The following is a 27,815-nucleotide window of genomic DNA, read 5'->3' on the forward strand; positions in this document are numbered from 1 at the left end:
AGACGTTTACGCCCATCACGTGAATGAGAGCTTTTTCTCCCCCCCTTCTGCCGCCATCCACGTCACGGTTTGAACGTTCAGCATCGTCTGTGGATGTGGAGGCGGGGAGCGGCTGTCCGTGGTGCTGATGGGAGGACTGATGATGCTCTCGGCTCCGTGCAGCCGCTACTGCGCATGTTGCATGACAGGTACACGCAAGCCTCCATCTTGGGCATCCCGAGCTGAGGCAAAAGGGCAGCAGCCATATACACAGATTCCAAAATAACAACAAACCAAGCGCGGGAATAAAGAAAGAAAGAAAAAAAAATTGGCAATTTGCCGAGATGTAACTTTCTTTCGGAAACCATTCAACACATTGCTTCAATGAGGAGAGCGGAGAAGAGAATGGAAAAGGAACACAGCGACTGGTCCTGAAGGCTCTGTTAACGACTACTTGCACAGTCAGCTTTACAGGGTCTAGTTTTCTAAAGAATTGACAGGTGCCAAAGCCAAACGGTAAGTGACACTGCATGGCATGTTTTGTCATAAATCACTTCAGTGTTATTAATGTCGGCAGCGTGCGCTCATGTCAAACCAAATCGCATGATCGCCTTCATGCGTATCGGCGTCTTCCTCCTGCATCCCCCTCCTCTCCTTCCCGTCGTCATGGTGGTCGCTGTTTTGCTGTGATGTTCCCACTCCAGCCCCTCTCCTCCTCCTCAGGCTTTGGGCAAGTGTCAGCCTCTGTTACTTACTTTTCTCTTGTTGTTAAGAGAGCCAGCACGACGTGCAGCCACAGGTTGTGAGTGTCCTGGCAGTCTGGCGGGGTTGTTTTGCATTGTTGCATCTGTATTTTGAAGCACAGCACAGGCCTTTCCTCATGGCTAAATGCTGTTTACAGTTAGATGAGAACAAAATATACTCCACTGAAGTGTATTATATTATGTTATTAAAACAAAATAGTGAATTTACATATTCATTACACTAAATCACTTAGTTTTATTGTATTGGCATTCATAATAGCTCATGAATGATAATCACTGATGTACCTAAATACTCTCACCCTCTTACAGAAATATTTTTTTCACAGAACTGGATGTTTATGGGTCACAATTTAAAAGTACACCGCCTGAGGAAGTCACTTAGGCAGAGCAGAATTGCTTATTGACCTTGGACCAATAGGGCAGACCATGTGAGTCTGCTTGAGTCACTGTCAGCCACTGTATGACAAAGCCACTGCAGTTTTAAACATTGCCAGTAGTAAAACACAGTGAAGGCAATGTTCTACTGTTGACTCAGACATCGCCAAGGTCAATTTATGGACTTTTTCTCAGCTGAACCCACATTTCTCTGTACAGAGATGAGTTTAGCAAGCGCGTGCATGGTGTCCTGGTTGTTGGTCGGGAATGCGCACAGAACAAGGTGCAGACTAGTGTGAGCTTCAGTACAAGATCAACAACAACACATACAGTAGCAACAACTGCTCAAATCTGCTCCAATTAAGTCATTCATTCATGGCACCTAAAACAGAAAACAGCCTCTGATAACAGCTTGATTAAAGTTAAAGCAACTTATTTAATTGTAATGAACCTATTTTTATATTTTGAAATGAAAAAAAGTGAAGTCATCTGTTTTTATGTCATCATAACTGCACAAAATTATGTTTTTATGACTATCTTTTTCCCTCTAAAATACTGAGTTTTATCTTGTCACGACTCTCTCTCTTTTTAACATTTAAAATTCAAACCCCAAGAACACAATATGACAAATCTTATAGTGGGGATCGTGAGAAAATTCAGAATATATGTTTATTAATAATTAATATGTTTATTTTATTTTATTAGGATTAAATTTAGACAGTCTACAAAGGGAACTCCACATTGGTTAATCTACTCACAGATAAAAAATGCATGTAACCTGTGACAAAGGTTTAGAATGAGACGTTACTTGGGCATGAAGGAGTTAGAGCCAATACAGTTATGAACTAATGTAATACCATACTGTAAGTATCTGTAACTGTAGTATGACAATAGCAATAGTTATTTTGTAATAAATCTTATTATAGTGTCTTCAGTGGCATGTATTCCAGTCCATACTGTGCTCTTTCATCCTCCTGGTTGCAGTAGATATTAGAGATGCCATGTAGAGAAATCCTAGAAGGGGCTTACTGTAGGACTTGTAGGTCACACAAGAATTTGTTTCTAAGAAATGTGGTGGGTTGCCAAGTTAAACATTCCCCATCACTCCAGCTGCTGCCAACTGATACATGTGGGTCAGTGTTGACGTATGTTTTTCTCCTGCACAATGGGAACCCCGTCCAACCTCCCATTCTGCAGGACTCCTCAAGACTGATAAAAAAACAATGTTGACTTAGCTTGGGGGGAGATAAGGTGTTTGCATGGAGACAAAGGGTGCTGAGTGGAGCGCTGGAAACGATTTCCAGTGGAGAAGATGATGATCAATGTGCAGGAGAGGAACAGTTAGGGAGTTACTGGGCCAAGGCAGAGTGAGAAGGAGAGAGAGAGAGAGCCTCTCTGTCTAGACAATAAACTGCTTCAGTTAATACACAGTCTTGCTGGTGGGGTGGGGGGATGAGACTGTTGGCTTTGCTGTAAGTCTCAGTGTCCCTATGCAATGAAAGGGCACCACTTTCCTACCTAGATGGGGAATGAATCACACAGGTAATGTGGCTGCTAGCTGATTAATGACTGCTATCAAGAACACACTGCCTTTGCAGGGAAGTGTGCATCTGTACATATAGAATTATGTTACTGTAAGAATTGGCTTTAGGTTTTCTAACAAAGAGATTTATGGTAAACACACATGGACCACATTATCTCCTACAGTTTAGCTATTATGGTGTGAGAAAGCATATAACAACATGAACTATAACACCACAGCCACAATAGATCAAATCTAATTATATAGTTCACAAAGATCATGATAAACAGCTGTGGTGCTAAAAAAAAAGAGAATCTGCAGTTGCACGCAGAAACAGCACTATCAAGGCCTTTCTGTGCAAGTTCTAGACTGAAGGGCATTTCAGGTTATTTATTTCAGACATTCATTCGAGGTCACACTCACCTGATGGGTCCTGAATGACCATCGTTATTCAGGAGCATTACTCCACTGATTTGATTTATGCTTGAACTTCATTAAACCATGTCAGATGGATTAATTTACATTTCAAACATTTACCGTATGTGACATGCATCCAGAATAAATAGGGATGCGTCATGTCAGGACAGCAAGAGGCAAAGTCATGGTGTCCAAGGGAAAAGCTCAAGTAGCTTCTGTCCTCGTGTGCAAATGAATGAGGAAATTTGTTGAATGTGATGAAAAAACAATTGAGCTTGAGCTTGGGTGATTGAATTTCACACCATTAAGTGTGAGTAATTTTAATGCAGCGGCCCATTTTCTTTATTTTAAACTGTTTTTTTCCCCCTCCACAGGCTCAGCTCACACCAGAATGGGAATTAAGAAGCTCGCCATCTTTCTCCTGGTCCTCTCTCTTTGCCTAGAGGGAGGTTTTGCCAAAGAAAAAGGAACAAAGAAGGGAAAGAAAAAAGGAAAGCAGGTTTACTGTCCTTCGTAAGTATGGAATAGACAACACTATGGCCTGTTAAATGTTGCACTTATTGCAAATAAGTGCAATAATGACAATGTGATACTCTGAGTTCATTTCACATTACAGTTTTAAGGTGAGTATCTGCTCAAAATCATTTCCAGCATATTTAAATATATGGCTTGTTTCTGCTAAATTTCATATCATATAAGTGCAGGGCTCGACAAATGGTTGGCACGTTGCCATTGACAACCATTTTGAGAAATTGAAAACCAATTCCATTAGTGGCATCCAGTTTTTTTAATATATAAAAATATGGACAGCAAACACCAGAAGTTGCAGAATAAATAAATGTTTAATACTTGTTGCATTAGTGATATTTACAATGCGCAGACATATGTTTTCATATAAATTTAATTTTGAGGGATTTGTGAAGAAGAAAATTCGTGAATATCAACACAGCAGAGGATGTGGTGGCCTGACTTTTTACTCTACTACTACCACTCTTTAATTTAAAGTTTACAAAAAAACTGAATCCATTTCCCAACAATCCAGCCAATAGTATATTTTATAACCCTGTCCTAACCTGGCACTGATGTCTTCTAATGTCCAGTTGGTAAGTGAGATGATGTTTAACAGCTGTTTTTTTAATTGGCTGAGTAGTACACCCTTTGACTAGCAAACTGACCTGTACAGATGCAACTCCACATCAACTTCCTGATGGAGAGTAAAGTAAACTGCTGTGAATTATAGCTGCTATCAGCTGAGGTTAATTAGCCAGGCTGCCTGGACTGTGAGCTCAGAACACCAGGGGAGTGTTAGTGTTTGTATCACAGGTGTTGTAGAGCACTGAGAAGAGGAGGTTTTCATTCACACGACAATGATGACAGGGAGCAGAGCCTATGTTGGGCCAGATCCAGAGCTGGGCAAGCGGGCAATGTAACAGGACTCAGCAGCCTCTACGGACACAGAGGAGAGAAGAATAAAGAGGACAAGAGTAGAAGCTAGATAGAGAAAAGGAGAGTCTTATTTTCTAGTCTTTATCCATCATGCTTGGTTTAATCTTGTCAGCTGCTTCACTGCAGAGTGATATAAGACTGTAACACAGACAGTATGAACATCCCAAAGATTAACACAGATGCCACTTCCTTAAAAGAAGGTGGTGTTAAAAAGCTGAATATGTGCAATGTGGGATGTTTAAAAAGTGACAACTGCTTTTGTAAGACTTATGCTATTTTAGCCACTTTATTAGCATTTCCTTATTTACTCCTTGCCAGCTGTCTGGTATCATATGCTGGTGTGTTAAAAAGGTACTAAAGCAGTGTGTAAGTTGTCTGATCATGGAGAAACTGAACAGCTTTCTGTATATGTCTCATAAGAGAATGAACATCAGGATGTCCTAACATGCCTTCGGACTGTCCATTTTCTCTGTGCAGTGGAAACTCCTTAAATGGTAACAAATGGCTCAACAATGAAACTTCTTGAGGGAGAGGAAAAGAGTGTTTGATGTAGTCCCAGTATTGGCAAGTGTAAGCTGGATGACATATTTCGTGTTTAGTTCTGCGGATGCCTTTGTGGATCAAGGGAACCACTTGGTTCCAGTTTAGCTGTTGTGCTTGTCAGAAGGGTCTGTTAAAAGAGTGAAAAAAAAGAGGTTTAGTGGATGGGAATTATGTGTTTCACTTTGATCAGAGGAACCGCAGAACGTACACACACTCCGCAGCATTCCTGTGGAGCACTTTAACTCATCCTCAGTGTATGATAAGGTTTACATAATGATATGTAAAGTGCTTTGAGAAGGGGAAATTCTTTGGCAGGAGAACTCATTGCCACCCACAAGGAGGCTTTCCATTTCCTGCTGGATTGTGTTCTCCCCTTTCCCCTTTCTTTGTCCATTGTTTTTTCATCAGTCAACCTCAGAAAACAAATGCCGTTTGGCTGAATGTCACCACTTTATGTTATAGTGGTAATTCTAAGCTGACAGATGTTTTTTGCTATTTTGCAGGATGGTTCAAAGTGAAAATTTCAATTTGGGTTCAATAACCACTGCAAAAATAACAAACTGTCTTGAGTCATTGCCACCCACGTGGCAGATTAATTGACTCAATTCTTTAAGGGATTTTTTTCAAGGTAACAAAAATATTTCAGGAAAATTGCGGAAGAACAGTTTCAGTTGTTTACCTTGTAAATGAACACTTAGCATTTCTTTGAAAACAATAGTTACTGTATCATATCAAAGCATTTGACCCTTGTTCCTTAGACAATCTACCCTCAGCTGTACTGTTTAGTGCTAATTAGCAAATGCTAGCATGATAACATGACGAGATGGTAAACATTGCCAACTAAACATCACATCATAGAAATTTGTAGGCTACTAATTTTTTGTCAAAAGAAATAAAAAGTGAAAGTGATAAAATAAGCTCTATCTGCCTGAATAATCATGTCACCTTTCCCATGCCTATGGCAAATCTTGAAAAAGTAATTTAATCCCTAACTGGAAGCTCTCTCACGCTATAGTTTAATCAGAAAGTATGCACAGTAGAAGTGAATGAACTGTGCATCTGTGCTACTCATCTGCCAGGAATTTGACCTAATGTAATCGTGCCTACAGTTCCCTCCCTGTCTGTTTTGTTTGCAGACAGCTGTCATCTGAGGATCTGGCTCGTGTCCCTGCAAATTCAACCAGTAACATCTTGAACAGGTTACTGATCAGCTATGATCCCAGAATAAGGCCTAACTTCAAAGGTAAGCCTATTTTCCTCTTCATCTGTCTCAGTCTATTTTTAATTTACATTTTTGCTGCAGTGCTGTCATGCTAATTCAAGAAATGTGTCTGCTATCTCAACATTTCTTCCATAAACTTGGTGCATGAATAGGTCTCTGCAAAACTGTAGCTTGAGACATTAATGAAATGAAATGAAATGTAATAGTGTTGCAAGTTGAGGTGCAGGATACAACATGTGGAAGATTATACATCATGTTGCCCGGGCAGTTTGCATGAAAAATACACTTTTTATTTCAGGCTTAAAAAAAACATGAAACAAAGAAAGAATGTAGAGAATCCTTTGTTCCCTCTTCACATCTGAAACAGTTATGGTGCTGCTCTTCACATAGGAAACAAAAAACAGTCTTTTCTCCCCCATTTCCTTATACTGTATACTATGAGAGTCCGCCTCTCCAGTTCAAACTAGCCTATCAAGTTAGAACCATGGAATGAAGCATTGACAAGGTTGTCAAGAAATATATGTCATTTTCTTAACTTGCTCGTACCAAAAAGGTCTCATTTGATTCTCCAACGTATAAACAAAAGCCAATATTATGTACACCATGCAACTTCATTTCAATGTTACCAATCAAAATCAAGTATTTACCCTTTTTTAACAAATGTTTTAAATTGTGGAATTAAGCTGAAAAGTGGCCAAAACAGAGCACATACTGGTCAATAAATGGAGTCTGTGTAGAAGTAGAGACAGCTCCTTGGAAGCTGCTTGTTGTGGCATTACTGTTAGTCTGAATGGTTTTGTTGCTCTGCGTTGTCTGGAATTATGCCAAAAGTAAGCATTACAATTACTTAACTCCATCACATCTAACTAGTTAGGATACACCCCCCAACACAGATTTTACTTATGAAGTGAAGATCTACAGAAACAACAAAGAAACTCTCTTTACCCCCTTTTTTTCATTCTTTCCTATACCCCACCAATCTGTGTTTACAGCGTATTGTAAATGTCACACTGTAGGGAGCTCCGGGCCTCAGTCTCAGAGAAACCACCATAAAACTAACACAGACATGATTGGTGACCTCTGTGCCTGACTGATGGTCTTACAAGTCTTCAGGTAGATCCTCAGTTAGTTTCCATCTTCTGGCACTTGGCAGCAGGAGCTGTATCTGGGATTCGATGTTTGATGTGTTGTGAGTAGAATCAGAATCCCCCTCCGACTCCCTGTGACTGATCCTACGGCCAAACATCTGCTCTTGATTTCAGGGTGGGCTGAAAGCTCCCCGTCCATTAACATCCATGTCATAATCTCCCAAATTACATCCTAAACTGTGCCTTGTGCATGACTCTGCCCAGGCCTATAAAATGGTGAGCTGCTTTTATAGAACATATAGAGAATTCCAAGCAAAACACCAAAAGTGTTTCTTGTATATAAATTAGTTTCCTTGGTTGCATTAATGCATGTGAGCTATATGCTGCCTCCAAAGTATGCACATTAATATTGTAAGCGGCCTGATAGAATTTACCGTGTGAAACTCCTGAGCCTTCAGTAAACACCTCAAAGGAAATCATTTATTCAAAGCAGGGTGAGCTGTATTCATCATATTTTATTAGATTATGCAAAATACAGAGTGACAGGAGGTTCCAGTGTACATGTTTACGGCGTTAGCTTAGAGGAGAGGCTTATGACTTTGAAATGTTGAGTCTTTCACAAATCCAGATGAGTAACACAATCAATTTAATCACCAGATACAACATCAAGAAATAAAGACGTACATGGTTTTACAAAGCATACTGACACTTGCTGTAACACACAAGCACAGAGCTACTTCACTCTCATTACAAAGCAGCTGTAAAACACAGTTATTCACTACTACAATCTCCTCTTTCCTTTTTTTTTTTTGAATCCAGGAATTCCTGTGGAAGACAGAGTGAACATTTTCATCAACAGTTTTGGCTCCATTCAAGAAACAACCATGGTAAGAAGTCACTTCAATACCACTACATCCCAACAGTATTGATAATCAATATTTTTGCCATTCAGAGGCAGTGGATCGGAGCTTAAAACTGCTTGATTCTTCAAGCTTTAGATAGAATGTGTTTTCCAGACAGTATCAGACCATTTAGCAGTGAATCATTATGAACACTGGGGTTTTCATGCCTCATTTATCTGATGGCTTAATTGCTGATAAGGAGTGCTGTTTGAATGCAAGTGAATAGATTAAACTCAAGGACGTCGCTGGGTCGACTCTTGATCACTTATGAAACAAAAATGGAATATTCCTGACTTACCGGTGCATTTTAATTTAAAGCTGTTGGAAACAGCCAGGTGTCGCTCTCAGTAAATATATTCAATCGTTTGACAAATTGATTGAAATGAATGTAGTGCAGAGTGACTGGATCTTTAGTTTGACTTGATTATGTCCCATGACCTCCTAGTTTTAATCTCTAAAGTTATTCTCACAGAATAATTGAAAGCAGGGTCATAAAACAAGACTGTTGATTCATGCAGACACTTATTAGACCTCTAAGTAACAGGTTGGATCATCAAGCCAAATCTGATGTAACATTAAACATTTGAAAAAACTAGTGTGCTTTCAAAAGCTGTGAATATAGTGTCCCTGTTCAGTCAATAGCATGCATGTCAGAAAAACAACAACAGCTTAACATAAACCAGCAATAATGGCAATGCATATGAGCTGCAAAGACTTGCAGGACGTGCAACCCATTTATGAAAAGTAAATTTAGCAGCCCAAACTGTGTACTGTGTAGATAACAATTCTACAATTCCTTTTCGCTTGCAACTGCACAATTTTGCCTATATGAACCATCCAGTTTTAGTTTTAAAACATATTGCCAACCTCATGTAAAGGATGAGATTTTTCACTTTTGCTTCCAGAGTTCTGTTGATAAGAATGATAAATGTTCTTCTACTTGATTTCATGAGGAGTGACACCTTAGATATATTCTGGAATTGGAGCTGCATGAAGATCTACCCTGGAAATATTTCTTTTGGCTGCAGATCAGTAGACTAAGTGTGTTCACTTATAAAATCTTCCTGTGGAGAGTTTCACACCACGACCAATTAGAGGACCGGTTAGGGTGATACATGCTGAAACTGGAAAATCCTTGGTGGCATGCAAGGATGGTGGAAGAAAAGAAAAAAAAAGAGAAGGAAACAAAAGAGGAATGAGAGCAGGAAGGTGGACATAAGGAAGAAAAATGGGACAGTAAACGGAAAGTAAAAGGCAGCGACAGAAAGAAGGGCGTAAAAGTAAGCCAAGATGTTAGAGAAGGGAAAACAGGACAAAGGGAAGTGAAGAGAAAGGGAGAAGAAAGACAGACAAAGGAAGAGGTAAATTAAGAGACGAGCATGAGGTAATCAAGCAGAGGAAAGGGAGGAAGGGAGAAAAAGGGATTACTGTAAGTAAGAGAAAAGCAGAGAAAAGTGAAGGGAGGGATTGAAACAAGCAAGATAGGATTGAGAAAGAGCAAGTAAGAGCCAAGACTAAGACAGATAAAGAGAAATGAAGAACTCCCAGATGGCAACTTCTGTCTTCCCGCTTTCCCCCTAGACAACCAATGAAAGACAGGAAGAGAATAAATGTGAGGAAGGTTCAAAACGAATCCCTGAGAGGAGACAGAAGAGACAGCTGGCCACCTCTCCCCCTCAATTTATCACTCTGTGGGGTATTTGATCTCAGGAAACTCTCTCATCATTTACACCTTCCTCAGCTGAGCACCATCCGGCGTCCACTGTAGTTAACACATCTTCTTTCACTTTATGATTGTATTCATCAGGAGAGGATGACTAATTTGATGTTGTGAGATAAAATAAATTGCCGTTGTGGGTATTTCTCTTTCTTTTTTTTTTTACTGCTCCTCAGCTTGAGTCTTCCACGTTGATTACAGCGAGCGGTCGTCTTAAATCTCTCCGGAATCGAATGCAGTACTGGCAGTCTGATAGTGAGCCAGAGGGAAGATATATTTCCTTGTCTGGTTTTCAGAAAGGCGAAGGTGTTGGAATTGGCCTGAGATGAGCTGGAAGCTGCTATTCATGCTGTCGCTTAAGGGTTAGCTGGAACATGGGAGTCTAGAATTAAGTTGTACAGAAATGATGGTGGTGTTCTTTCCAAAATGAGATCAACAGTTTGACTTCTAGTCTCCCTTCCAAAAATGTTTACTGGCAGGAAAATAAAATGCACTCCGGGTTACTGCGGAATTTGTAAACCATTTTAAGACCTGTGTAAAGAAATGGTGACAGCTGACTTTTTGAATCCTTAGTGCATATCCACCAAAAATGATGGAAACCTTCACGTGTCTTTCTTGTCTCCTCATAAACATTGTGCATCAACATGTACCACAACAAATGACATGGCTCAGTCATACGTCATATATTTTCTGCATTTTATCAGGAAAGTGATCTGTCACTGCAAATTAATACAAAACAGTTCAGATGCATCACCTTTATCCTATGAAACATTTTTATCCTGATGGGAGGCACCCCTCTTCCAGGATGACAAGGCCCCATGACAAAGTGAATCATATGCTATGGGCCTCACAGTCACCGCATCTCAACCCAACTGAATACCTATGGGAGAGTTTGTACTGACGTGTCAGACAGTGCTCTCCGCCACCATCATCAAAACATGAAATGAGGGAAGATCTTTTGGAAGAAAGGTGTTCATCCCTCCAGCAGAGTTCAGAATCAGTGCCAAGGAATGAAGCTGTCCTGGCAGCATGTGTTGGCCCAACACCAACTCACTAAGACACTTTCTTGTTTCTTTTGCTTTTATCACTTGTCTGTAAATAGCACAAACATCAGTACAAAAACTGAGCAGAAAGGAAAAAGGACAGTAGGAGTCTAACTCTACATGTTTGCAGTATTACTGTAAACTCAACAAAGATATGTTTTTACTTCCATTTTTCATGAGATCTAACTCATTCTCTTCACACAAAATGTTTATTTTTCAAGATAAATCTCCACATTTTAAAGTGGCCTTACATTGTGACCAGTCCAAGGCACACCTTTCATAATCATCCTGCTTAATCAGCATCTTGATTTGCCATACCTGTCAGGTGGTTGGATTATCCTGAATGAAGAAGATTTGAACTAATTTGTGGGCAGAATTTGAGAAAAATAAACGTTTTGTGTGGAAGCCTTAGATCTGTCACTTGAACTCATGATCAATGGAAGTAAAAACAGAAGTGTTGCATTCCTATATTTGTTATGTGTATGTGAATAAGAACACACACAGTCTAGTTCAGTATGTAGCATATTTGACTGTAGATGAAACAATAAAAACGTTGCATAACCAATGTACTTTCATGAATAACAGATGCACCGTAAAACCACATTTAGGTCTACTGGCTGTCTCTCACTGTTCGTCAAACCTGGTTGTAGCTCAAGTTTCCATGCTGTAGGAATATATTTTGCTACACAGTTAACATACAAACAATTTACATACATTTGTGAAAGTTTTTAAAAGATAAGATGTCAAAATCATCCCTGCTCACTCAATCTGGCTTAACTAAAATATCTGTCAGCAAAGCCTGTGCAATTCCAAAATAAAAGCCGCAAAGTGAGGATCTGCTGTGACTGCGATGGCTTGGCCATGTTCTGAAAGGATAAGCTATCCAAGATGAACTTAACTTGGAGTGTTAACATATTGCCAAGATAGGATCCAAAGAATTGAGTTTGTTATGGTAGATTAAGTAGATGAGAGTGTCACTGAGTTAAAAGCAAGACCCTAAAAAGGTGTTTGGTGATTTCTGTCATAGTGGCCAATCTTGCACAAACACATTGCCAACCAACATGTTGTCACTTCCAACTTGTCAATACGACAGCTTGGTCAGTGGCCTTACAGTTCAAACTAGGAGACAAGGTACCCGATCTGGTCAAATTAACAACAGTTAATATGCATGCAGGAAAGGGTCATGGTTTGATGTTAAAATAAGTAAGTAACTTAACTTAGGTCATGTAAATTCAAAATAATTCAATGTTGACTCATGGTTTCACATGAACAGCAATCTTGGTGAAAATCCTGTGTATACTTGACCCATCCATTCACCATACCTCTTGCTTATGCAGATGTCCTTGCTCTTTATTCTATATCATCTGACTTGACAACACACCAAAACATTACCCCAGATTGGCACATACTGTATAGAAGTAATGCTAGAGGGATACCTACAATGTCATGTCAAGTGTTGGGCCACTGACAAAGCTGAAATATTTGAGAAGTTGGGAGCGAGAACGTGTTAGTTTGTGTTTTTGGCTTGCTTTAAACTTGTGACCTTCTTGATCTAAGCCCCATTAAGCTCCTTTTATTGGATCATATCCATGGCAATGTCTTGAGCTTCAAAAGTTGGAAGTGTGAATGGGATGCCATGACTGTGAAAGTGTAAAATGAATACATTTCCTAAGCAACACACTTTCTAAAACTACCAACAATTTTAACCAGTAGGTCCAACAGGCATATTAATATTATTTTGTCATTCATGTATCCTCGGCCAACAGTTGGTTTCAGATTCATCTAGAGACAATAACACAGATCACATGTGTAACAGCCATCAGAGGTAATGACCTAAGTGAGCAGATGTTATTGGAATGAATCCACCATGTTTGGATACCCTATCCAATGTTTAACCCATGTGCAATTCGAAGGAATGAGTTCCTTTGACCTGAATTTACCAAAAGAAAAACAACACATTACATCATGTTTATTCTAGCCCTATTATTTCCATTGCAGTTTATTACGTTTCAGTTTTTCTCCATTTCAACCTGGCGAAAGTTTTTTGAGTTGTCAAATACTAACATGAATGTTATTATGATTCATTATGGGCCCTGCTGCTGACTTCATGAAAGCCTCTAACCGCTGTATTCTTAGTAGGAAACAAATTGCACCATTTTTAATCTGAAAACACCTGAGTGCATGAAGAAATGACAAATGTTGGCTTTTAGCTGACTCTTCATGAGTTACTGCATCAAAAATGAAAAAGAAGCCAACCAATATTATAAAAAGTGGGAAGAATAGGAGGAATGGAAGGTGGAAGTTAATTTCTTACCCAAGAGCCCCCCACTCACCTACTCATCCACCCACATACAGCTGGTATTTTGGCAGCTTTATTTGACATATCATCCATCCTCACATTCAGCATTAATAGTTCTTCCTAACACCTGGTCCCAGAACAGCTTGAGGCACGGCATCAAAGCAGGCACAAAAAAAATAAAATAAAATGCCAGAGCCTCAATGAGATGATTCTTTCCCACCAACAAGAATGTCGAAATTTTACTAATAAGCTCTCTAATGAGGTATTTGCTGTATTACATGTTTCTGTATTGATAACATTTGACCCTTGGACAGTTTTCACTGCAGCTGTAAAATGTCAACTCGGCACGTTGAAGTGGTCCGTTGAAGTTGTTGTTGAAATGTTTGCTTTGAGAAAATGCTGCTTGTCAAGGAGTTGAAAATGTTAGCGGTAGAAGATGTAACCTGTCAATAAGATAGAACTGCTGAATGCTAAAAAATGTTGTCTTAAATGTAGTGTAGGGAAGGTGCCAAGTAACAGGAAAATTCCCACTTTTACTTATTCTTTAAGTGCACATGAAACTACTAGTAATAAAAATGTTTTTATTGCCCTGTTAAGACTTTTTGAGACACCTCTTGGGCCATTGTGGAAAAGGGTTTTGACCAGAGTCCAAAAATCAATCACTATAAAGCATCCATTTTGTCAACCATCCTTTTTAAAGCTTCGTGGAAAAAGTGAATATAAAATAAGGGTTAGGGTAAAGTTTCCCTTTTGGTCATCAATCCAAAGGACCTTTTCAAAAAAAGGACCCAACTGGTGTCGAATAGTGCCAAGATGATAGACATTAACCACGTTTGTGCCTGTCTGTTGTAACCGACAGGATTACAGAGTCAACATCTTCCTTCGGCAGCGCTGGAACGACCCCAGACTGAAGCTACCACAAGACTTCAAGTCAGATTCTCTCACCGTTGATCCCAAAATGTTCAAATGTCTCTGGAAACCTGACCTGTTCTTTGCTAACGAGAAGAGCGCCAACTTTCATGATGTCACCCAGGAGAACATTCTCCTCTTCATTTTCCGTAATGGAGACGTCCTGATCAGTATGAGGTAATTATTTTTTTTCTGTTAGGTTGTGACATTTCTGGCATTTTTACGATACATGCTGTCCAGAGTTAACATTAGTCTTTTTTCCAACTCATACTTTGAGTCTTTGGATGTTTCAAATATCACTTGATTAAACTTAACTACTTAACTAATTAAGTATGTTCTAATTGTTTAAGTAGTTATGTAATTGTTGAATTATTGAAGAAAATGTCACTTTGCCTTGAGAGTTTTAGTTGGTGAGATTAACAACAAAGAGTCATCCTCTAACTGATTTGCTTGCTACAAGGATACAATAATTCAAAACTGACAGAGAAATAGCATGTGGATGAGATAAAAGAAGTAGTCTGAGTTGTTATCAGTCCCTCTTACAGAAATCACAGCTTCTACATCAACATATTTATTTGCTCCATTAAATATTAAATATTGAATGCCGTTGTTTATCCAATTCTAATGCATATGTCACAAAAAAGAGATAAGGATTAAGAGTTCTCAAGGCAATAGCAGTGTCTCACGAACAAGACCTCTGTATGAGTGTAAATGGATATATTTAAAGAGAATTAAAAAGCTGAAAACTGTCTTCACCCTTCACCAGGTTGTCCGTTACACTGTCGTGTCCGTTGGATCTGACCTTATTCCCTATGGACACACAGAGGTGTAAAATGCAACTTGAAAGCTGTGAGTTTTTCTGAAATATTTTTGCATTAAACCACTTCATCAGTTAATGTCCAACTGAAATTAAATTGCTTTTTTGGTCTGCTACAGCATACATATTTTGTGTTCTCCTTTGAGAGAGACGAAAAAAAAACACAAGTTAAAAGGAAGAAATGTAATTTAATATTGATGGTGTCTTCTAGTGCTGTGCTTTAAATTAACCAAATACTGAGACTTCGTATATTTACGGGCCAAATAAATCTAGCATTAAGCAGACACAACAGCATTTGATGATATGCTGCTTTCAAATAGGGTCGAGTTTACTGTGCTCATAAGAAGAGTCCATATGAACACCCCTCTCTTGTGCCATTCATGACGTCGTAACTGGACAGTTCACACGTTTGTGTACAAGATTTCCCAGCTCGTAACCACAAGCTCATGAGTTGAATTTGTTGGCAGCAATAGGCAGAGCAGGCGGTCACACTGAGCCAGACAGCAGACACAGGAGCCACACACTTTGAACAACAACCCACATTGGCTTTCCTGCTGAAGTCCCCTGCTTATCTAACATGCTTGTCCTGCACATTGGCTTGTTGAAGCCACCAAACAAACAGGGTGGAATGCCAATTAGCTGCTTAGCTGCATGTAGCCTAAACACACCAGCAAACTTTGGTCCAGTTAGATGCTGCTGCGGTCCTTACTCTTTAATAGCACAAACACATGTTAGTTTGTTTTGTCTCTTATTCCCTGCAGTGTAATATAGACACTGGCAGCCTGCCTGCTGCTGTCAGTCAAACACAAACACAGAGTGACAAAAACAGGCATTTCTGATATTTCCCCTGAAGGCATTTTTTCTTCCTTTTAATAATATAAAACTAGTAAGAATAACACGCTGTCATTATTCTTTGACTACAAAAAAGAAGAACTGAATGTGGTTTCAGTTGGACTTGAACAAATCTGCTTGCTCATATTTAGGAGGTACAGTTTTTGTGACTTGGGAATATGTTTTTTTATTTATATATACATATAAAAAAATAGTAAATTGGGGTACATTAGGTCTTTGCTTGTGTTTAGAAGCCGATTTCAGTGGCGGACTTTACAGAAGGGGAATAAATCATCATACTTCAAGGCTGTGAAAGTCTCATAGCTAATGGAGCTCGACTGTGGTTATTGCATCTTGTTTACAAAGCAGTTTAGACTCAGATAAGCAAAATAACTTCAAGGCTTTTCCCTATAATGCCAAATGCGACAGCTCAGACTTATAGCCTTCTGCTAATCTGTGTGCATTTTGATTATAGTACTCTGATTTTATGTTTCTGTTTGTGAGTGAATTCAACATGCAAACACATATTGTATGTGTATACAGTACCCTATATGTATATATGCCTTTGTGGATTAATGCGGTTTCAACAACATATGTGCACTTGTGTGCAGGAATGTCTCACTTTTTGTGTGCCTTTTTCTCTCTTCCTCAAGTTGGCTACACCACAGATGACCTGCAGTTTATGTGGCAGACAGGAGATCCAGTACAAATGGATGCCATCGCTTTGCCGCAGTTTGATATCAGACAAGAAGATATTGATTATGGGAACTGCACTAAATTCTATGCAGGAACAGGTACTGTCCTTGCTGTAAATAAAACTTCTTCTGACAATACTTTATCAACTAAAGATAGTTATGTAATCTGTCAAAATACTCATTTGAGCCAGTACTAGCCATAATTCACTGCAAAGTGAAATATTTTGAACCAGTAAACATAATTTTTTTCATTTTTTTTTTTTTACTTTGTCATTGGTATTTATCTTTGAGCTGTCCTTTCATCCATTCATTTAATATTCTCTCTGAAATGAGAATTTTTATTTATTTAATTTTTTTATTATGCCCAGAATATTTGCTCAGGCTAGGTTAAAATCTATGCTGTCCCTCATATGTTGCCTTTTGCCTGCCTTAATTATTATTAACTCAGGCTCATTTTCACTCAAGTAAGTTTATACAGATAAACAATAACAACCAATTACTTTATTTTGATCTCTGCAAGTTGTATCATTTTGGCTGTGGCTATCATACAAGCAGTGTTATAGGTTCCTAGTCAGAGAAATTGGGACAGGCTGATGGGTCTCTTTGTTAAAGTAAGATTAGTTGGGTGCAGGTGATTGAAAGATGAAATCTTAGCAGATCAGATCCTGGGCAGCAGGATTGCATGTTCTTATCTGACCAGTGGTAATGCTCTGTGACAATGTTTCCGGTGAAGTCAGAAAAGTCATTACACCTTAATCATCCTGCCTTCATTCGTTCAAGGAAATTCAATTTGAACACCTGAAAAGCCTATATATTAGAAAGATGAACTGGATTATTGTGTCCTGTTGCAGTTTTTTATGATGGAGACCAAAGACGTACATGCACTGTGGTGTGATCATAACTGTTTCCACAGATGTGCCATGCTCCTGTGTGAACTGGCAGAAACAAAAAGCACAGCACATAATAAGAATCTAAAAGTTTAGATTTTTTTTTTTTACATCCATCCATTATAAGTGAGTGCTTATCTTCATCAGGGTGCGGCTGGGGCTTATCCCAGCTTACTTTGGGTGAGAGGGTTAAATTTGGACAAGCAAATCTCTATGAAGTTGGTGTAGGATTTAGCTCATGGTTAAAAAAAACAAACAAGAACCAACACGTAAAAAAAAACATTATTTTAAGCAATTAATTAAGCAATTGCAAAGCTGTATTTGCATTGCATCTTAAATTGAGCATTGCTTATATTCTTGTTTCAAGAATTCTTTGCTCGAGACCTTATTTTGATACACCCAATCAGACCTTACAGAAAGCAGTAACACAGACTTCAGCCCACATTCGCTGTCTTACTAAGGTCTCCTTTTTATCTAACTAACAGACATGAACACTAATCTTGTCCTGCACCACCAAGCAAACATTCACTGGCTGAGCTGCAGTACATTAACAGCATGTAAACGTTCCTGCAAATGTCACTTCAGTCAGTTGCTGATGTTGCTGTGATCCTTACTCTTCAATACCACTAAGACCAATCTTTCTGCCTGTCACATGTGGTCTACGGCACACCTTTGTTTAGTTTGTCTTTTGTTCCCTCAGTGTAACACCGCTGGCAGCTCAATTTCAGAGTGTTCAGAGAATTAAGGTTATTTTCAGGATTAAGGACAAATTCAGCTAGTTTTACATTCAGTGTTACTCATTAAAATGCATTATATTTATGCTTGAAGAATCAGAATTAGATTAATTGCCAAGTAGGTTTTCACATACAAGAATGTGTCGAAGTGTAAGGTAAGATACAAAAGCAAGTACTTGCTAGCAGCAGTCAGACTAATGCATGACATGTCACACTGACCTGTTCCCCAAGATGCTGGCAGTTTTAAGTCTACTGAGTATTTTTATAATGAAATAGAAGAAAAGCTACATAAAGTACTCCTGGTACTGTGCCATACAAGTATTTAGACCAGTGTGAGTACAAAACGACATACGCAGTGAAATGGAAAATCTCTATCAGCCAACAGGGCTGGTATGACCTCAGTGCTCTCGCACTTTGGAGGCACACTGCTGGCAATGAGTCAGCCTTTTAACGAGTTGCCATGGCAACATGGCCAGACACAAAGATCACCTCTGTGTACAACTGGTGCGAGCCTGCTCTGCGACACAGGCGGCCCTTATATGCTGTGTAAAGCTCACCCAGAGATCCCTTGGCTAGTTAAATATTACTTCAGCCCAACCACTCTACCATCCCATTGGACCTAGAGACCAACCTCAAAGAGCAGAAACACAACACTGCTGTAGGAGGTCTGAAGGGTATAGGTGCTTATTCCATGTTGGTTTAAGCCCAACTAATCAAGACCATATTTCCAGTAGAGATGCATCGGTTCGTACTGATCATGAATGGAAATTTATGCTGCACTGCTAAGAATGACAACCTTCTGAAAGCAGGAACATGTTCTATCTACTAAAAATTTGAACTTTGGCAAAAGACAGGTTTAGTTCTCCTACGTGGTAGGCACGTCATCAATGGGAAGCACTGCTTTTTGGTGGTGCTGCCCTGGGTGCTCTAACTAGCTTTCTCTATTACTAATGGTGCGCACAGCTGTGCTTTACTTTGTGCTTGGGCAAAAGTAGGCAGATTAGATACATGACTTAACCTGGCTCCCACCTGTCCTTTTAAATGCCTAATGCAGATTTAATAGACCAACTCAGTATAGAGCCATTTCTCTCACCTGCTCTGTTTCAATTCATGAGGTGTATTCAGTTCACGTTTCCTTACTTCCTGCTAGACTGAATAAGTCTTAATTGGACCTCATACAGTATGTGAATTGACAAAGATGGTAGAATGTTGTGTTCATGTCTTATCTTTCAGACAGTAATTGCAAGCAGCAGAATTCACATCAGCCACCTGGCAAATCCGAGGCGGACATATTGGGAATTTCTATTTTTATTCCTAGGCAAACTGTGTGTCCCTATGAAGTTATTTAATCCGATCTGCCTGTTGTTGCCTTCTACATGCAGGGTACTACACTTGTGTGGAGGTTATCTTCACCCTTAGGCGACAGGTTGGCTTCTACATGATGGGTGTCTATGCCCCCACGCTTCTTATCGTAGTCCTCTCCTGGCTGTCCTTCTGGATCAACCCTGATGCGAGTGCCGCCAGGGTCCCTTTGGGTACGGATTATTTGATCAATTCCACCATATTCCACTGACGTTTAAAAGTACACATGAACTGTGAATATTTCTTGTGCTGTTAAACCAGGGTCGAGTGTATGAAAAGCTGTGAAAACTGGTTTTGTAAAAAGCCATGTGAAAAAGATTAAATACAAACCTCTGTGTAGGATTTATGTTTTTAAGGATCACTGACATTACGGCCCCAATCATCTCCATCATGACGCCATCAATCACTTTGACACCATGAAGGACTTTATCTATCCAGCATGGTGTCACATCCAGTGTTGTTCTGTATGTGATAAATCACTATATAAGGCTGGACTCGACAGATGGGACCCACCGCAGTGGTACTTTAGTATCTAGTGTAGGTCTAAATACAATTTGGGCCCATGTTTAAGTGCAATAAGTCCATATAAAAGCTAATTTTGTTATTGGAGGCACCGAGATTCAACCTATGGCTAATAGGTTTGATTTCCACATCTGTCATTGATCTGCCAGCACACTCTGGCAGGCATCAAATGACCTAAATGTCTAAAATTTACATTCAGTTTTTTTTAGCCAGCCACTTTTCCTTTTGAACTTTGATGTTTAGCCACATACACATTTCTCCCCTCCTACTTTTAAACAACATTTTGAAACTTTTGTCTGCTCAGGTTTAAAATATGCAGGTACACGGCTAATGGTAGAAAAGTTCATGCTCTTGTGTTTCTGGTGAATCCTAATGTTAATCAGTGTGGGCAGCAAGACTTTTTAGGAGACAGAGAAAACTAGGAGACGCTCAGCTGGCCAACGAGGCACACCTGATCCCTATTAACCCAATTAATGAAGGGCTGTGCTGAGGAGCATGAGGAGCAGAGCTGTTTTTCCAAACCAGAGAAGCACACAATGTGTCTTGCCTCAAGAAGGTCCGGCTAGATTACTTGACTATTAGCCTGAGCCCCGAGGGGAAGCAAGAAGGGTTCAGTGCTGGTAGTGCCTAATTTATTATGTGTTTTTGTTCACGCACTGAATGAATCCCAGGCAAGAAACAGATGGGCAATCAGTAGTGTCCCTCTTGCTTACGGTTTCGGTTGTTCACACTAGTTTCACAGAGCTATGCATGGAAATGGAGAAGAGACAGACACTTTCATGCTAGGTTCATACACTGACCCAGTCTCATCACATATTGTACGTATTGTCTTTCTGTATCCCTGAATTTTGAACAAAATCAATGAGCTATGTTCCAATAATAGACACTTCCGGACTGACAGTTTTGACACATTCTTATCAAAATAAGATAAAACAGATGCATCATTTGTTCCTACTTTTAGGACAAATTAATAATAAATTAATACATTGAATTGAATATAATATTTGTATCCTAGCAATGTGTGAAATTACAATTTCAGCGTGAAATAGGTATTGAACCTGTGTAGAGAAAGGTCTCCAGTTTAATTACTAATGTTTCAAGTTAGATTTTCAGATCTGTAATCCAACAAACTAATGTACTTAGGGCCCTGCCATAGCTTATGACTATGTACTAGGTCGTAGGCTAGTTACCCGAAAATGTTCAACTTTTGTATTTTATACCAACGCAGGCAAACATGCTGTTTAATCCATTTCTGACACTTTTAGGCTTCAGTGTCACTGTTACAAGAACATCATTCACACCATTCTAACAGGTTTGACAGGCCTGATGTGCTGAGATAAGTAAACTATAAATCAAATATCATTGTTTTTTATTATCTGTTTTATTTAGTATTTTAAGTATGTGCTAAAGAAACAAAAATTACTAATCATTTGTGAAAACCTGCGGCAGACCCTGGTGTATATTACCCGTCATCATTTAGAGAAGTGTACTAGTGGCTATTTTTTACATTTGTTTATGCTTTTGCCACCACATTTCCTGCACATGGAAGAATAGACATACAATATTAACAATTCATACAAAGCTTGTGTTTGCTGGAAAAAATGTCCATTCCACATCTTACTTTTTCTTCCTCCCCTTCCTCGTCTATAATTTAACCTGTGTGTAATATGTCAGTGTCAACCACATACAGAATCACAGGGGCACCTCTGTGTGTGCAGGGCTGCATGACTAAGATAATCCATTGTTATCCCACTCCAATCCTCCACTGCTTCCTTTTCTCCATCCTCCCTCCAGTTGTTTATCACCACTTTCATCCCATCATCACTTCAACTCCTCCTGGAAGCCTCCTCTGACTTCTTTCTAAATGGGATCAGTCCAGGTCAGTCAACACCCAGGTGTGGGACTACTCTCATTTATTGCTCTGTGCTGTGTGTTTGTGTATCCACATACATGTGTGTGTATACACCTCAATGTGTCAATTTAACTGTGCTTTTTCATGTATATATCACATGGATGTGAGCAAATGTGTGTTTTTTTTTCTGTCGGATAAAAAGTCCAAGTTTATTTTGTACATGCAGCTCAGTGTGTCATTGAGGGAACAAGGCGGACAAAGTTGTTTTAGTATTTCCACAGATTACAGGTTCCAGGTTGACAGTGCTCTCTTTGTCTAGTGAGGAAGTAGCACTTTGATTAGATTTGAACCCTGTACGAACTCTGCCTTGATGAGTGACCATAATGAGGCCTGGGGGCATGTATTTATGATCTCTCTAAAGAATCATTGCAGTTTGGGAAGGGGAGTGAAGCTCTTCATTGGTTGTTATAACCCTCTGAGTTGTTGTAATTCTACCTGCTGTAGCCTTAAAGAGCAGCTGTGCTGGGGGAATCTCTAACCTGTAATCCCGTTAGCTATCGGAGATAAAAAAAAAACTAAAAAAAAACTTAAATGACTATTATTAGAGTCTGTCTGAGCTCTTAGAGATGTCCTAATAAAGGAGGTAAAGGAATGGTCATGAATTTCTAATTGCATTCATGTTCTCTGAAGCTGTGTGTAGATGTGAGAATATTATTTCGGCTTTTGTGTATATGGGAAGATTAATTTGTTCAGTATTTTGTACTTTGAAGAGGACAGGCATCAGTTGTTCTTTCCACAGTGGGTGCATCAAATGCATTTCCTCAGTGTAAACAAACATCTAGTCCACACAAGAAGGGTTGTCTGGTGTCAGTGGTGTATGTTGACAATCATGGATACTATTATGTGATTATCCAGAGCTGGGTATTATTTATGTGTCTGTACCTCTGTGACCATGTGTCATAATTAAAAAACTAAATTATAAAATGCACAATGGAATTGTAGGAAGTGTAGAATATATATTAATCATAGCTCCTGGAAAAGTCACAATTTCGATTTATATTCTTGATCTGTCTTCACACTCACGCTTCTTGACAAGGTTACTTGTCCTCCCTCTTTGTCTAGGCATCCTCTCGGTTCTTTCTCTATCCTCTGAGTGCACCTCCTTGGCTTCGGAGCTGCCCAAAGTGTCCTATGTCAAGGCCATCGACATCTGGCTCATCGCCTGCCTGCTGTTTGGTTTTGCTTCACTGGTGGAGTACGCTGTGGTTCAAGTGATGCTCAACAGCCCGAAGCGCATCGAAGCCGAGAAGGCCAAGATGGCATCGAAGGAGAAGGCTGCGGGAAAGAGCCCCGCTGCCAGGAACAACACAGTCAATGGAACCGGTGGGACGCCACTTCATGTCAGCACCTTACATGTAAGTGGATTTGGTTTGATAACTTCAGTGTTTGTGTTTGTTGCCGTTCATGATATACATATGAAATGAACTGAATATACTCTTTACAGTAATAGCTGTGTTTACGATATCCATTGAGAGTAAAAGTCCAACAAAGATCTTTCCTCATGGTTATTCTTTCATTTTTTTTTGTATCTTGGCTGATGCATACCAATGCATACCAAAGCAACATGGCCAGGTATATTTCTTGCTATATCCCTCTGTTGCTTCCCTTATTTCCTGTCTGTCTCTACACTGTCACTATCAGAGAAAAGATTGCTGAATGTTGTTTTTAACAGTGCAAATTGCTTCAGCTGATGCAGCATTGACGGGGTGCAACAGGCACTTAATGGGGCTCAGGTGTAGCCAACAACTAACTCAGTGATTCCATGGCAACATCATACTTCATGTTTGCAGCACCTGTATGACGCTGACAACTGTGGTGCCAACATTTCAACCCATGTTGAACCCAAATAAAAAATAAAAACAAATGCACACTATCAATACCTTTGTTTTGATATTACTAAGGCATAGAAGGTCCTATTAAATGTAGTTCTTGTAACCTTGAAACACATTTCCTTTTATCAATTCATATACAAATATTTATTTTAAGTTGAAAACCCTTGGAAAAAACAAAATGACTTTAAATGATGTAAAATTAAAACCAAGACAAAACTTTTGGGGTCCAAAGGCTTTTTGTGTTTTTGTTTCTCACTGATCTTGTTAATGTGAAACCATGCCTAAAGTTTGTAAAGATTTGTCAAGCACAAATATAGAGCCGATTCAGACCAAATCAGGCATTGTGATGAAAGGGCAGCTTTTCCCATTTATTTGAAGTGTGGTAGTGTCATGGTTGCACAGGTTGACCCAGAATGCAGGCTTCGGACAACGGTTAGAGAGAGAATGGGATTTATTGAGGTGTGGGACGAGAGGGGAAGGAGAGGGCCCGATACGAGGTGGAGAGAATGGCTGAGGTGACGCAGTGGTGGGAATGGTTGGAGGAGGCACGGAGTCTGGACTGTCTGAAGGTGGTGGATGGAGAGCAGGCAAGCAGGTGGCAGGAGGTGACAATGGTGGACCTGAGCACAAGAGATCGGAGGTTAGAGTTCAGGAAAACAACAAGGAACAGGTAGTTAAAGACGGTCCGAACGTGATCTGCCACAGAGGCTGAACAAACGATCTGACAAAGAGTGGGAGGAAGGCCAGGGTTTATATGCAGGTGGAGTGATGAGTTGATGGGAGGCAGGTGAGGTGAGGAACGGCAGGTGTGCTTCATTTGATGATTATCCAGGAGGCCCAGGGAAAAGTGCCACGCCCACAACACAGACAGACAACACAAGGATGGGAAAAATGAAGGGGAACACAGGGAAACAACAACAGTCACGACTGCCATCGTGACAGGTAGTCGGTTAAGGCTGCTGTGGTGCAGGGTACAAGGTATGCCAAAATAACTGCAGCAAGCTGAGGTGGAGACTTAAAACAGAATCAACTTTTGGAGAAACGCAACTCGACGTAAGGCTGCTGTGACCAATCTGACGAAACTGCTCCACAGCCTAAAATATCACTCGTTGCTATCTAGACCAAGTTCATGGACCAAGCTATGATAGTTTATCAGTTGTGTCCTGGCATGTTGTGTACTAATTTGAATTACATTTTTCCTGGCAATGCCCCTTCTTTCATACTGTATGATTTTAATATGTAATGCATTATGTGTATATCCAAGTATGAAGAATGTCCTCTGGGTTTTTGATACTGTAGTTAATCACCACAACATTTAAATGATGGAGATTTTGTTATGGAAGTGTGCACTTTGTGTTTGTATGTCTATGTTTATGTATATGATTCTAAGTAACCTCCAACCTACAATAACACACAGTACAATGAGAGAATGCATATTACGGATCCAACATCCTTCAGGCATCAAGATCTAATCTAAATGCAAAACACGGAGATCTGATCATTAAAAACTGGCATTGTCTCTAACACACGCTTTCTGTAAACACAGCTCTGTCAGGGCTCAAGTCTGATATTCACATGCACATCAGGCATGCAATATGTGTACCGGTCTTCCAATTGTATGCCTAATTGAAATTAATTTGCCTCTAGGTCTGTGTTTGTCCGGACCACATTTGGTTTGAGAGGATTACATTATTCCATTGAGGTTTAATGGGTTTTCTTGTCAAAACCAAATCAAAATAATGAAGCTTTAATGAGCTTAATGACTTCAGTGAGTAAGCATCCATAGTCTGATTAGATCCTGTTCACCCTGCAGGCCTGGAGGAAAGTTGATGAAAGGAATTTTTGGATGACATTAAACTACATCCTTTTGCTGATCCTTACATGCACTGGTTGTTTGATGTGATGGCATGTAGAGGGTGAAGAGAGGCTACAAGACCCCAGATGAGAGAAGAACCATATGAGGAAACGTTGTAGAGAATAAAGAAAATCTTGGCTACAAGGATTTTTTTTTCTCTCTCTTAAAATAACAGCAGTTTTTGTATCATGAGTTCTGTCCATGCTTTAGGATCAAACAGCTCCTTCACTGGGTTTTCAAAGTTTGGTCAGTTTTCAAGTCAAGTCCAACAATCCTAAACAGCATCAGTCAAAAGTTTGTTAAAGTTAAGATGAAACCTGCCTGCAGCGTGAATGTGACGTCTCAGAGATATCACTGCTACTGTTTTATGTCACACAGTAGTAGTAGAAAGTGAATTCAGTTTGCTGGCATAGGATTGTAGAGTCAAGAATGTTTCTACAAGATGATTTGTGCAGTTTGGTCCATGACCAAGGACAAACTGAACCATGAACCATGTTTAGTATTGTAATAGATGTGAAGTCTATACCTGGTGCTTGTACAGTAGCTGTCTTGTCAGAGAAACTAACAATGTATGTTCTTTACAAGGTCGTCTTGCTGTGTTTTTCTGGCAGTGCACAGTATATAGATACCTAGACAAGGGCTAGAATGCTATGGCTACTGAGCACAGTAGATAGGGAGAAACTAGGATACACTGAGTAAATAATATAGGAATGGGGGAGTGTGAATGTGGATACAGAGTTGAATAATCTTTGTTAGTAGCACTAGTCCTGAGTGCATAGCTCTATGCCCAGTAACCTCAGTGTACTGCTCAGTTTTAAACCACCTTAGCATGGTTAGACTGCCTCAGGGGCTGCCAGCAGCACTTTCCGGCTGTTGGCCTAATCTTATCTCGGTTCGTATGTTTCAGATAGACAGATGTGCTTTGCAATGAAATGCTGAAGAATTTAATAATCAATTCTGTCCCCAAATGTTGTTGTCCTGCACCCAGGTGGCGGAGACTCGCTGTAAGAAGGTGTGCACCTCGAAATCAGACCTGCGGACCAACGACTTCAGCATCGTGGGCTCACTCCCGCGAGACTTTGAGCTGTCGAACTTTGACTGCTATGGGAAGCCTATCAATACCGGTGCTGGTGCGGGCAAATCCCAGTCCAAGAACAACAAGAAACCTCCTCCCCCAAAACCAGTAATCCCCTCTGCTGCCAAAAGAGTTGACCTGTACGCCCGAGCCCTCTTCCCTTTCTCCTTCCTATTCTTTAATGTGATTTACTGGTCCATATACTTGTGATTATCTTGAAATGATTTGTATTATCCCCCACCCCACCAACCCACTCCACTCCCATGAGTACTTTAATGATCTAATTACATTCAAAACATTAAATTCCAAAGTAAACATTGAGAAATGTGATTGCTGAGAAGAAAATAAAACTACAATGTATTACTATTATTACCTTTATCTTCACATAAAAATAGTCAACTATCATTATTTGTGTCTTCAATGATTATAACTTAATATTTCTTTACATAAAATGAATATTATAGCATCTTCTATTGAAAAACTTTATTTATTGATAATGGTACTTGAAAGGCTAATACAGGATTGCAGATATAACTGTTTTGATGAATGGTGTGCAGACGAAAGATTGATTGTGTAACGACCGAGCAGAAGATGCACAGATCTATAAAAGAGCATTTGTAAATAGCTATTTGATTTTGCGCCCTTGCCAAGTGGGAGTCTGCCCGCAAGTTTAATAAGTTAAAGCGTTTTATTTAAGCTTCAATGCAAAGTGTAACATTGCAATCACCTTGCATGTAAAAAAAAGATGCATGTATATGAAGATAAAATCTAAATCTATATATATATATAAAGTATTTATTACATTTTATTAATCATATGATTTGCTCTTGAAAAGATAAGTGGATATATGAAACAGATGGTCATGTAACACTGTACCAATGTAATGTTTGAAGCACTCTGCTCCTGTCCAGATGGTCATGTGACACTGCCACTCCTTCAACCAATGTAACGTTTGACATCTCCTCACCTGTAGCGTGTGCAAATGGGTCACTAGTGAGTTGTGACCATGTGTTTGTGAAATTTACAAGCAAAGTTTAAAAAAAATTAATAAATGACTTTTCACCATT

General features: G+C 39.5%; 2 protein-coding genes across 2 annotated transcripts in view; one reads left to right on the top strand and one right to left on the bottom strand.

The window, feature by feature from the left end:
- The window catches only part of pdgfc (platelet derived growth factor c), a 55,564-nt gene extending 52,479 nt beyond the window's left edge, over positions 1–3,085 (bottom strand). The window contains exon 1 of the mRNA XM_019267337.2: positions 3,064–3,085. Coding sequence (XP_019122882.1) covers positions 3,064–3,085 — 22 coding nt within the window. The remainder of the gene's footprint in view (positions 1–3,063) is intronic.
- Positions 6–27,815, top strand: glrbb (glycine receptor, beta b). The gene is made up of 10 exons (XM_010742918.3): positions 6–495; positions 3,432–3,570; positions 6,183–6,289; positions 8,176–8,243; positions 14,177–14,403; positions 14,993–15,075; positions 16,528–16,668; positions 19,573–19,725; positions 23,049–23,341; positions 26,662–27,815. The coding sequence occupies exons 2-10, from the start codon at positions 3,449–3,451 to the stop codon at positions 26,956–26,958; spliced, it is 1,491 nt and encodes a 496-aa protein (XP_010741220.1). The 5' UTR covers positions 6–495; positions 3,432–3,448; the 3' UTR covers positions 26,959–27,815.

Source organism: Larimichthys crocea, chromosome I (assembly GCF_000972845.2).
Source record: "Larimichthys crocea isolate SSNF chromosome I, L_crocea_2.0, whole genome shotgun sequence".
Taxonomy (NCBI): domain Eukaryota; kingdom Metazoa; phylum Chordata; class Actinopteri; family Sciaenidae; genus Larimichthys; species Larimichthys crocea.

What these genes read in the sequence shown, in the direction of transcription:
- glrbb (XM_010742918.3), top strand. Translation starts at nt 3,449, where the DNA reads ATGGGAATTAAGAAGCTCGCCATCTTTCTCCTGGTCCTCTCTCTTTGC. An exon ending in AATAAGGCCTAACTTCAAAG is followed by an intron (nt 6,290 to 8,175) that starts GTAAGCCTATTT and finishes TTTTGAATCCAG; the next exon opens with GAATTCCTGTGGAAGACAGA. An exon ending in TTCATGTCAGCACCTTACAT is followed by an intron (nt 23,342 to 26,661) that starts GTAAGTGGATTT and finishes TCCTGCACCCAG; the next exon opens with GTGGCGGAGACTCGCTGTAA.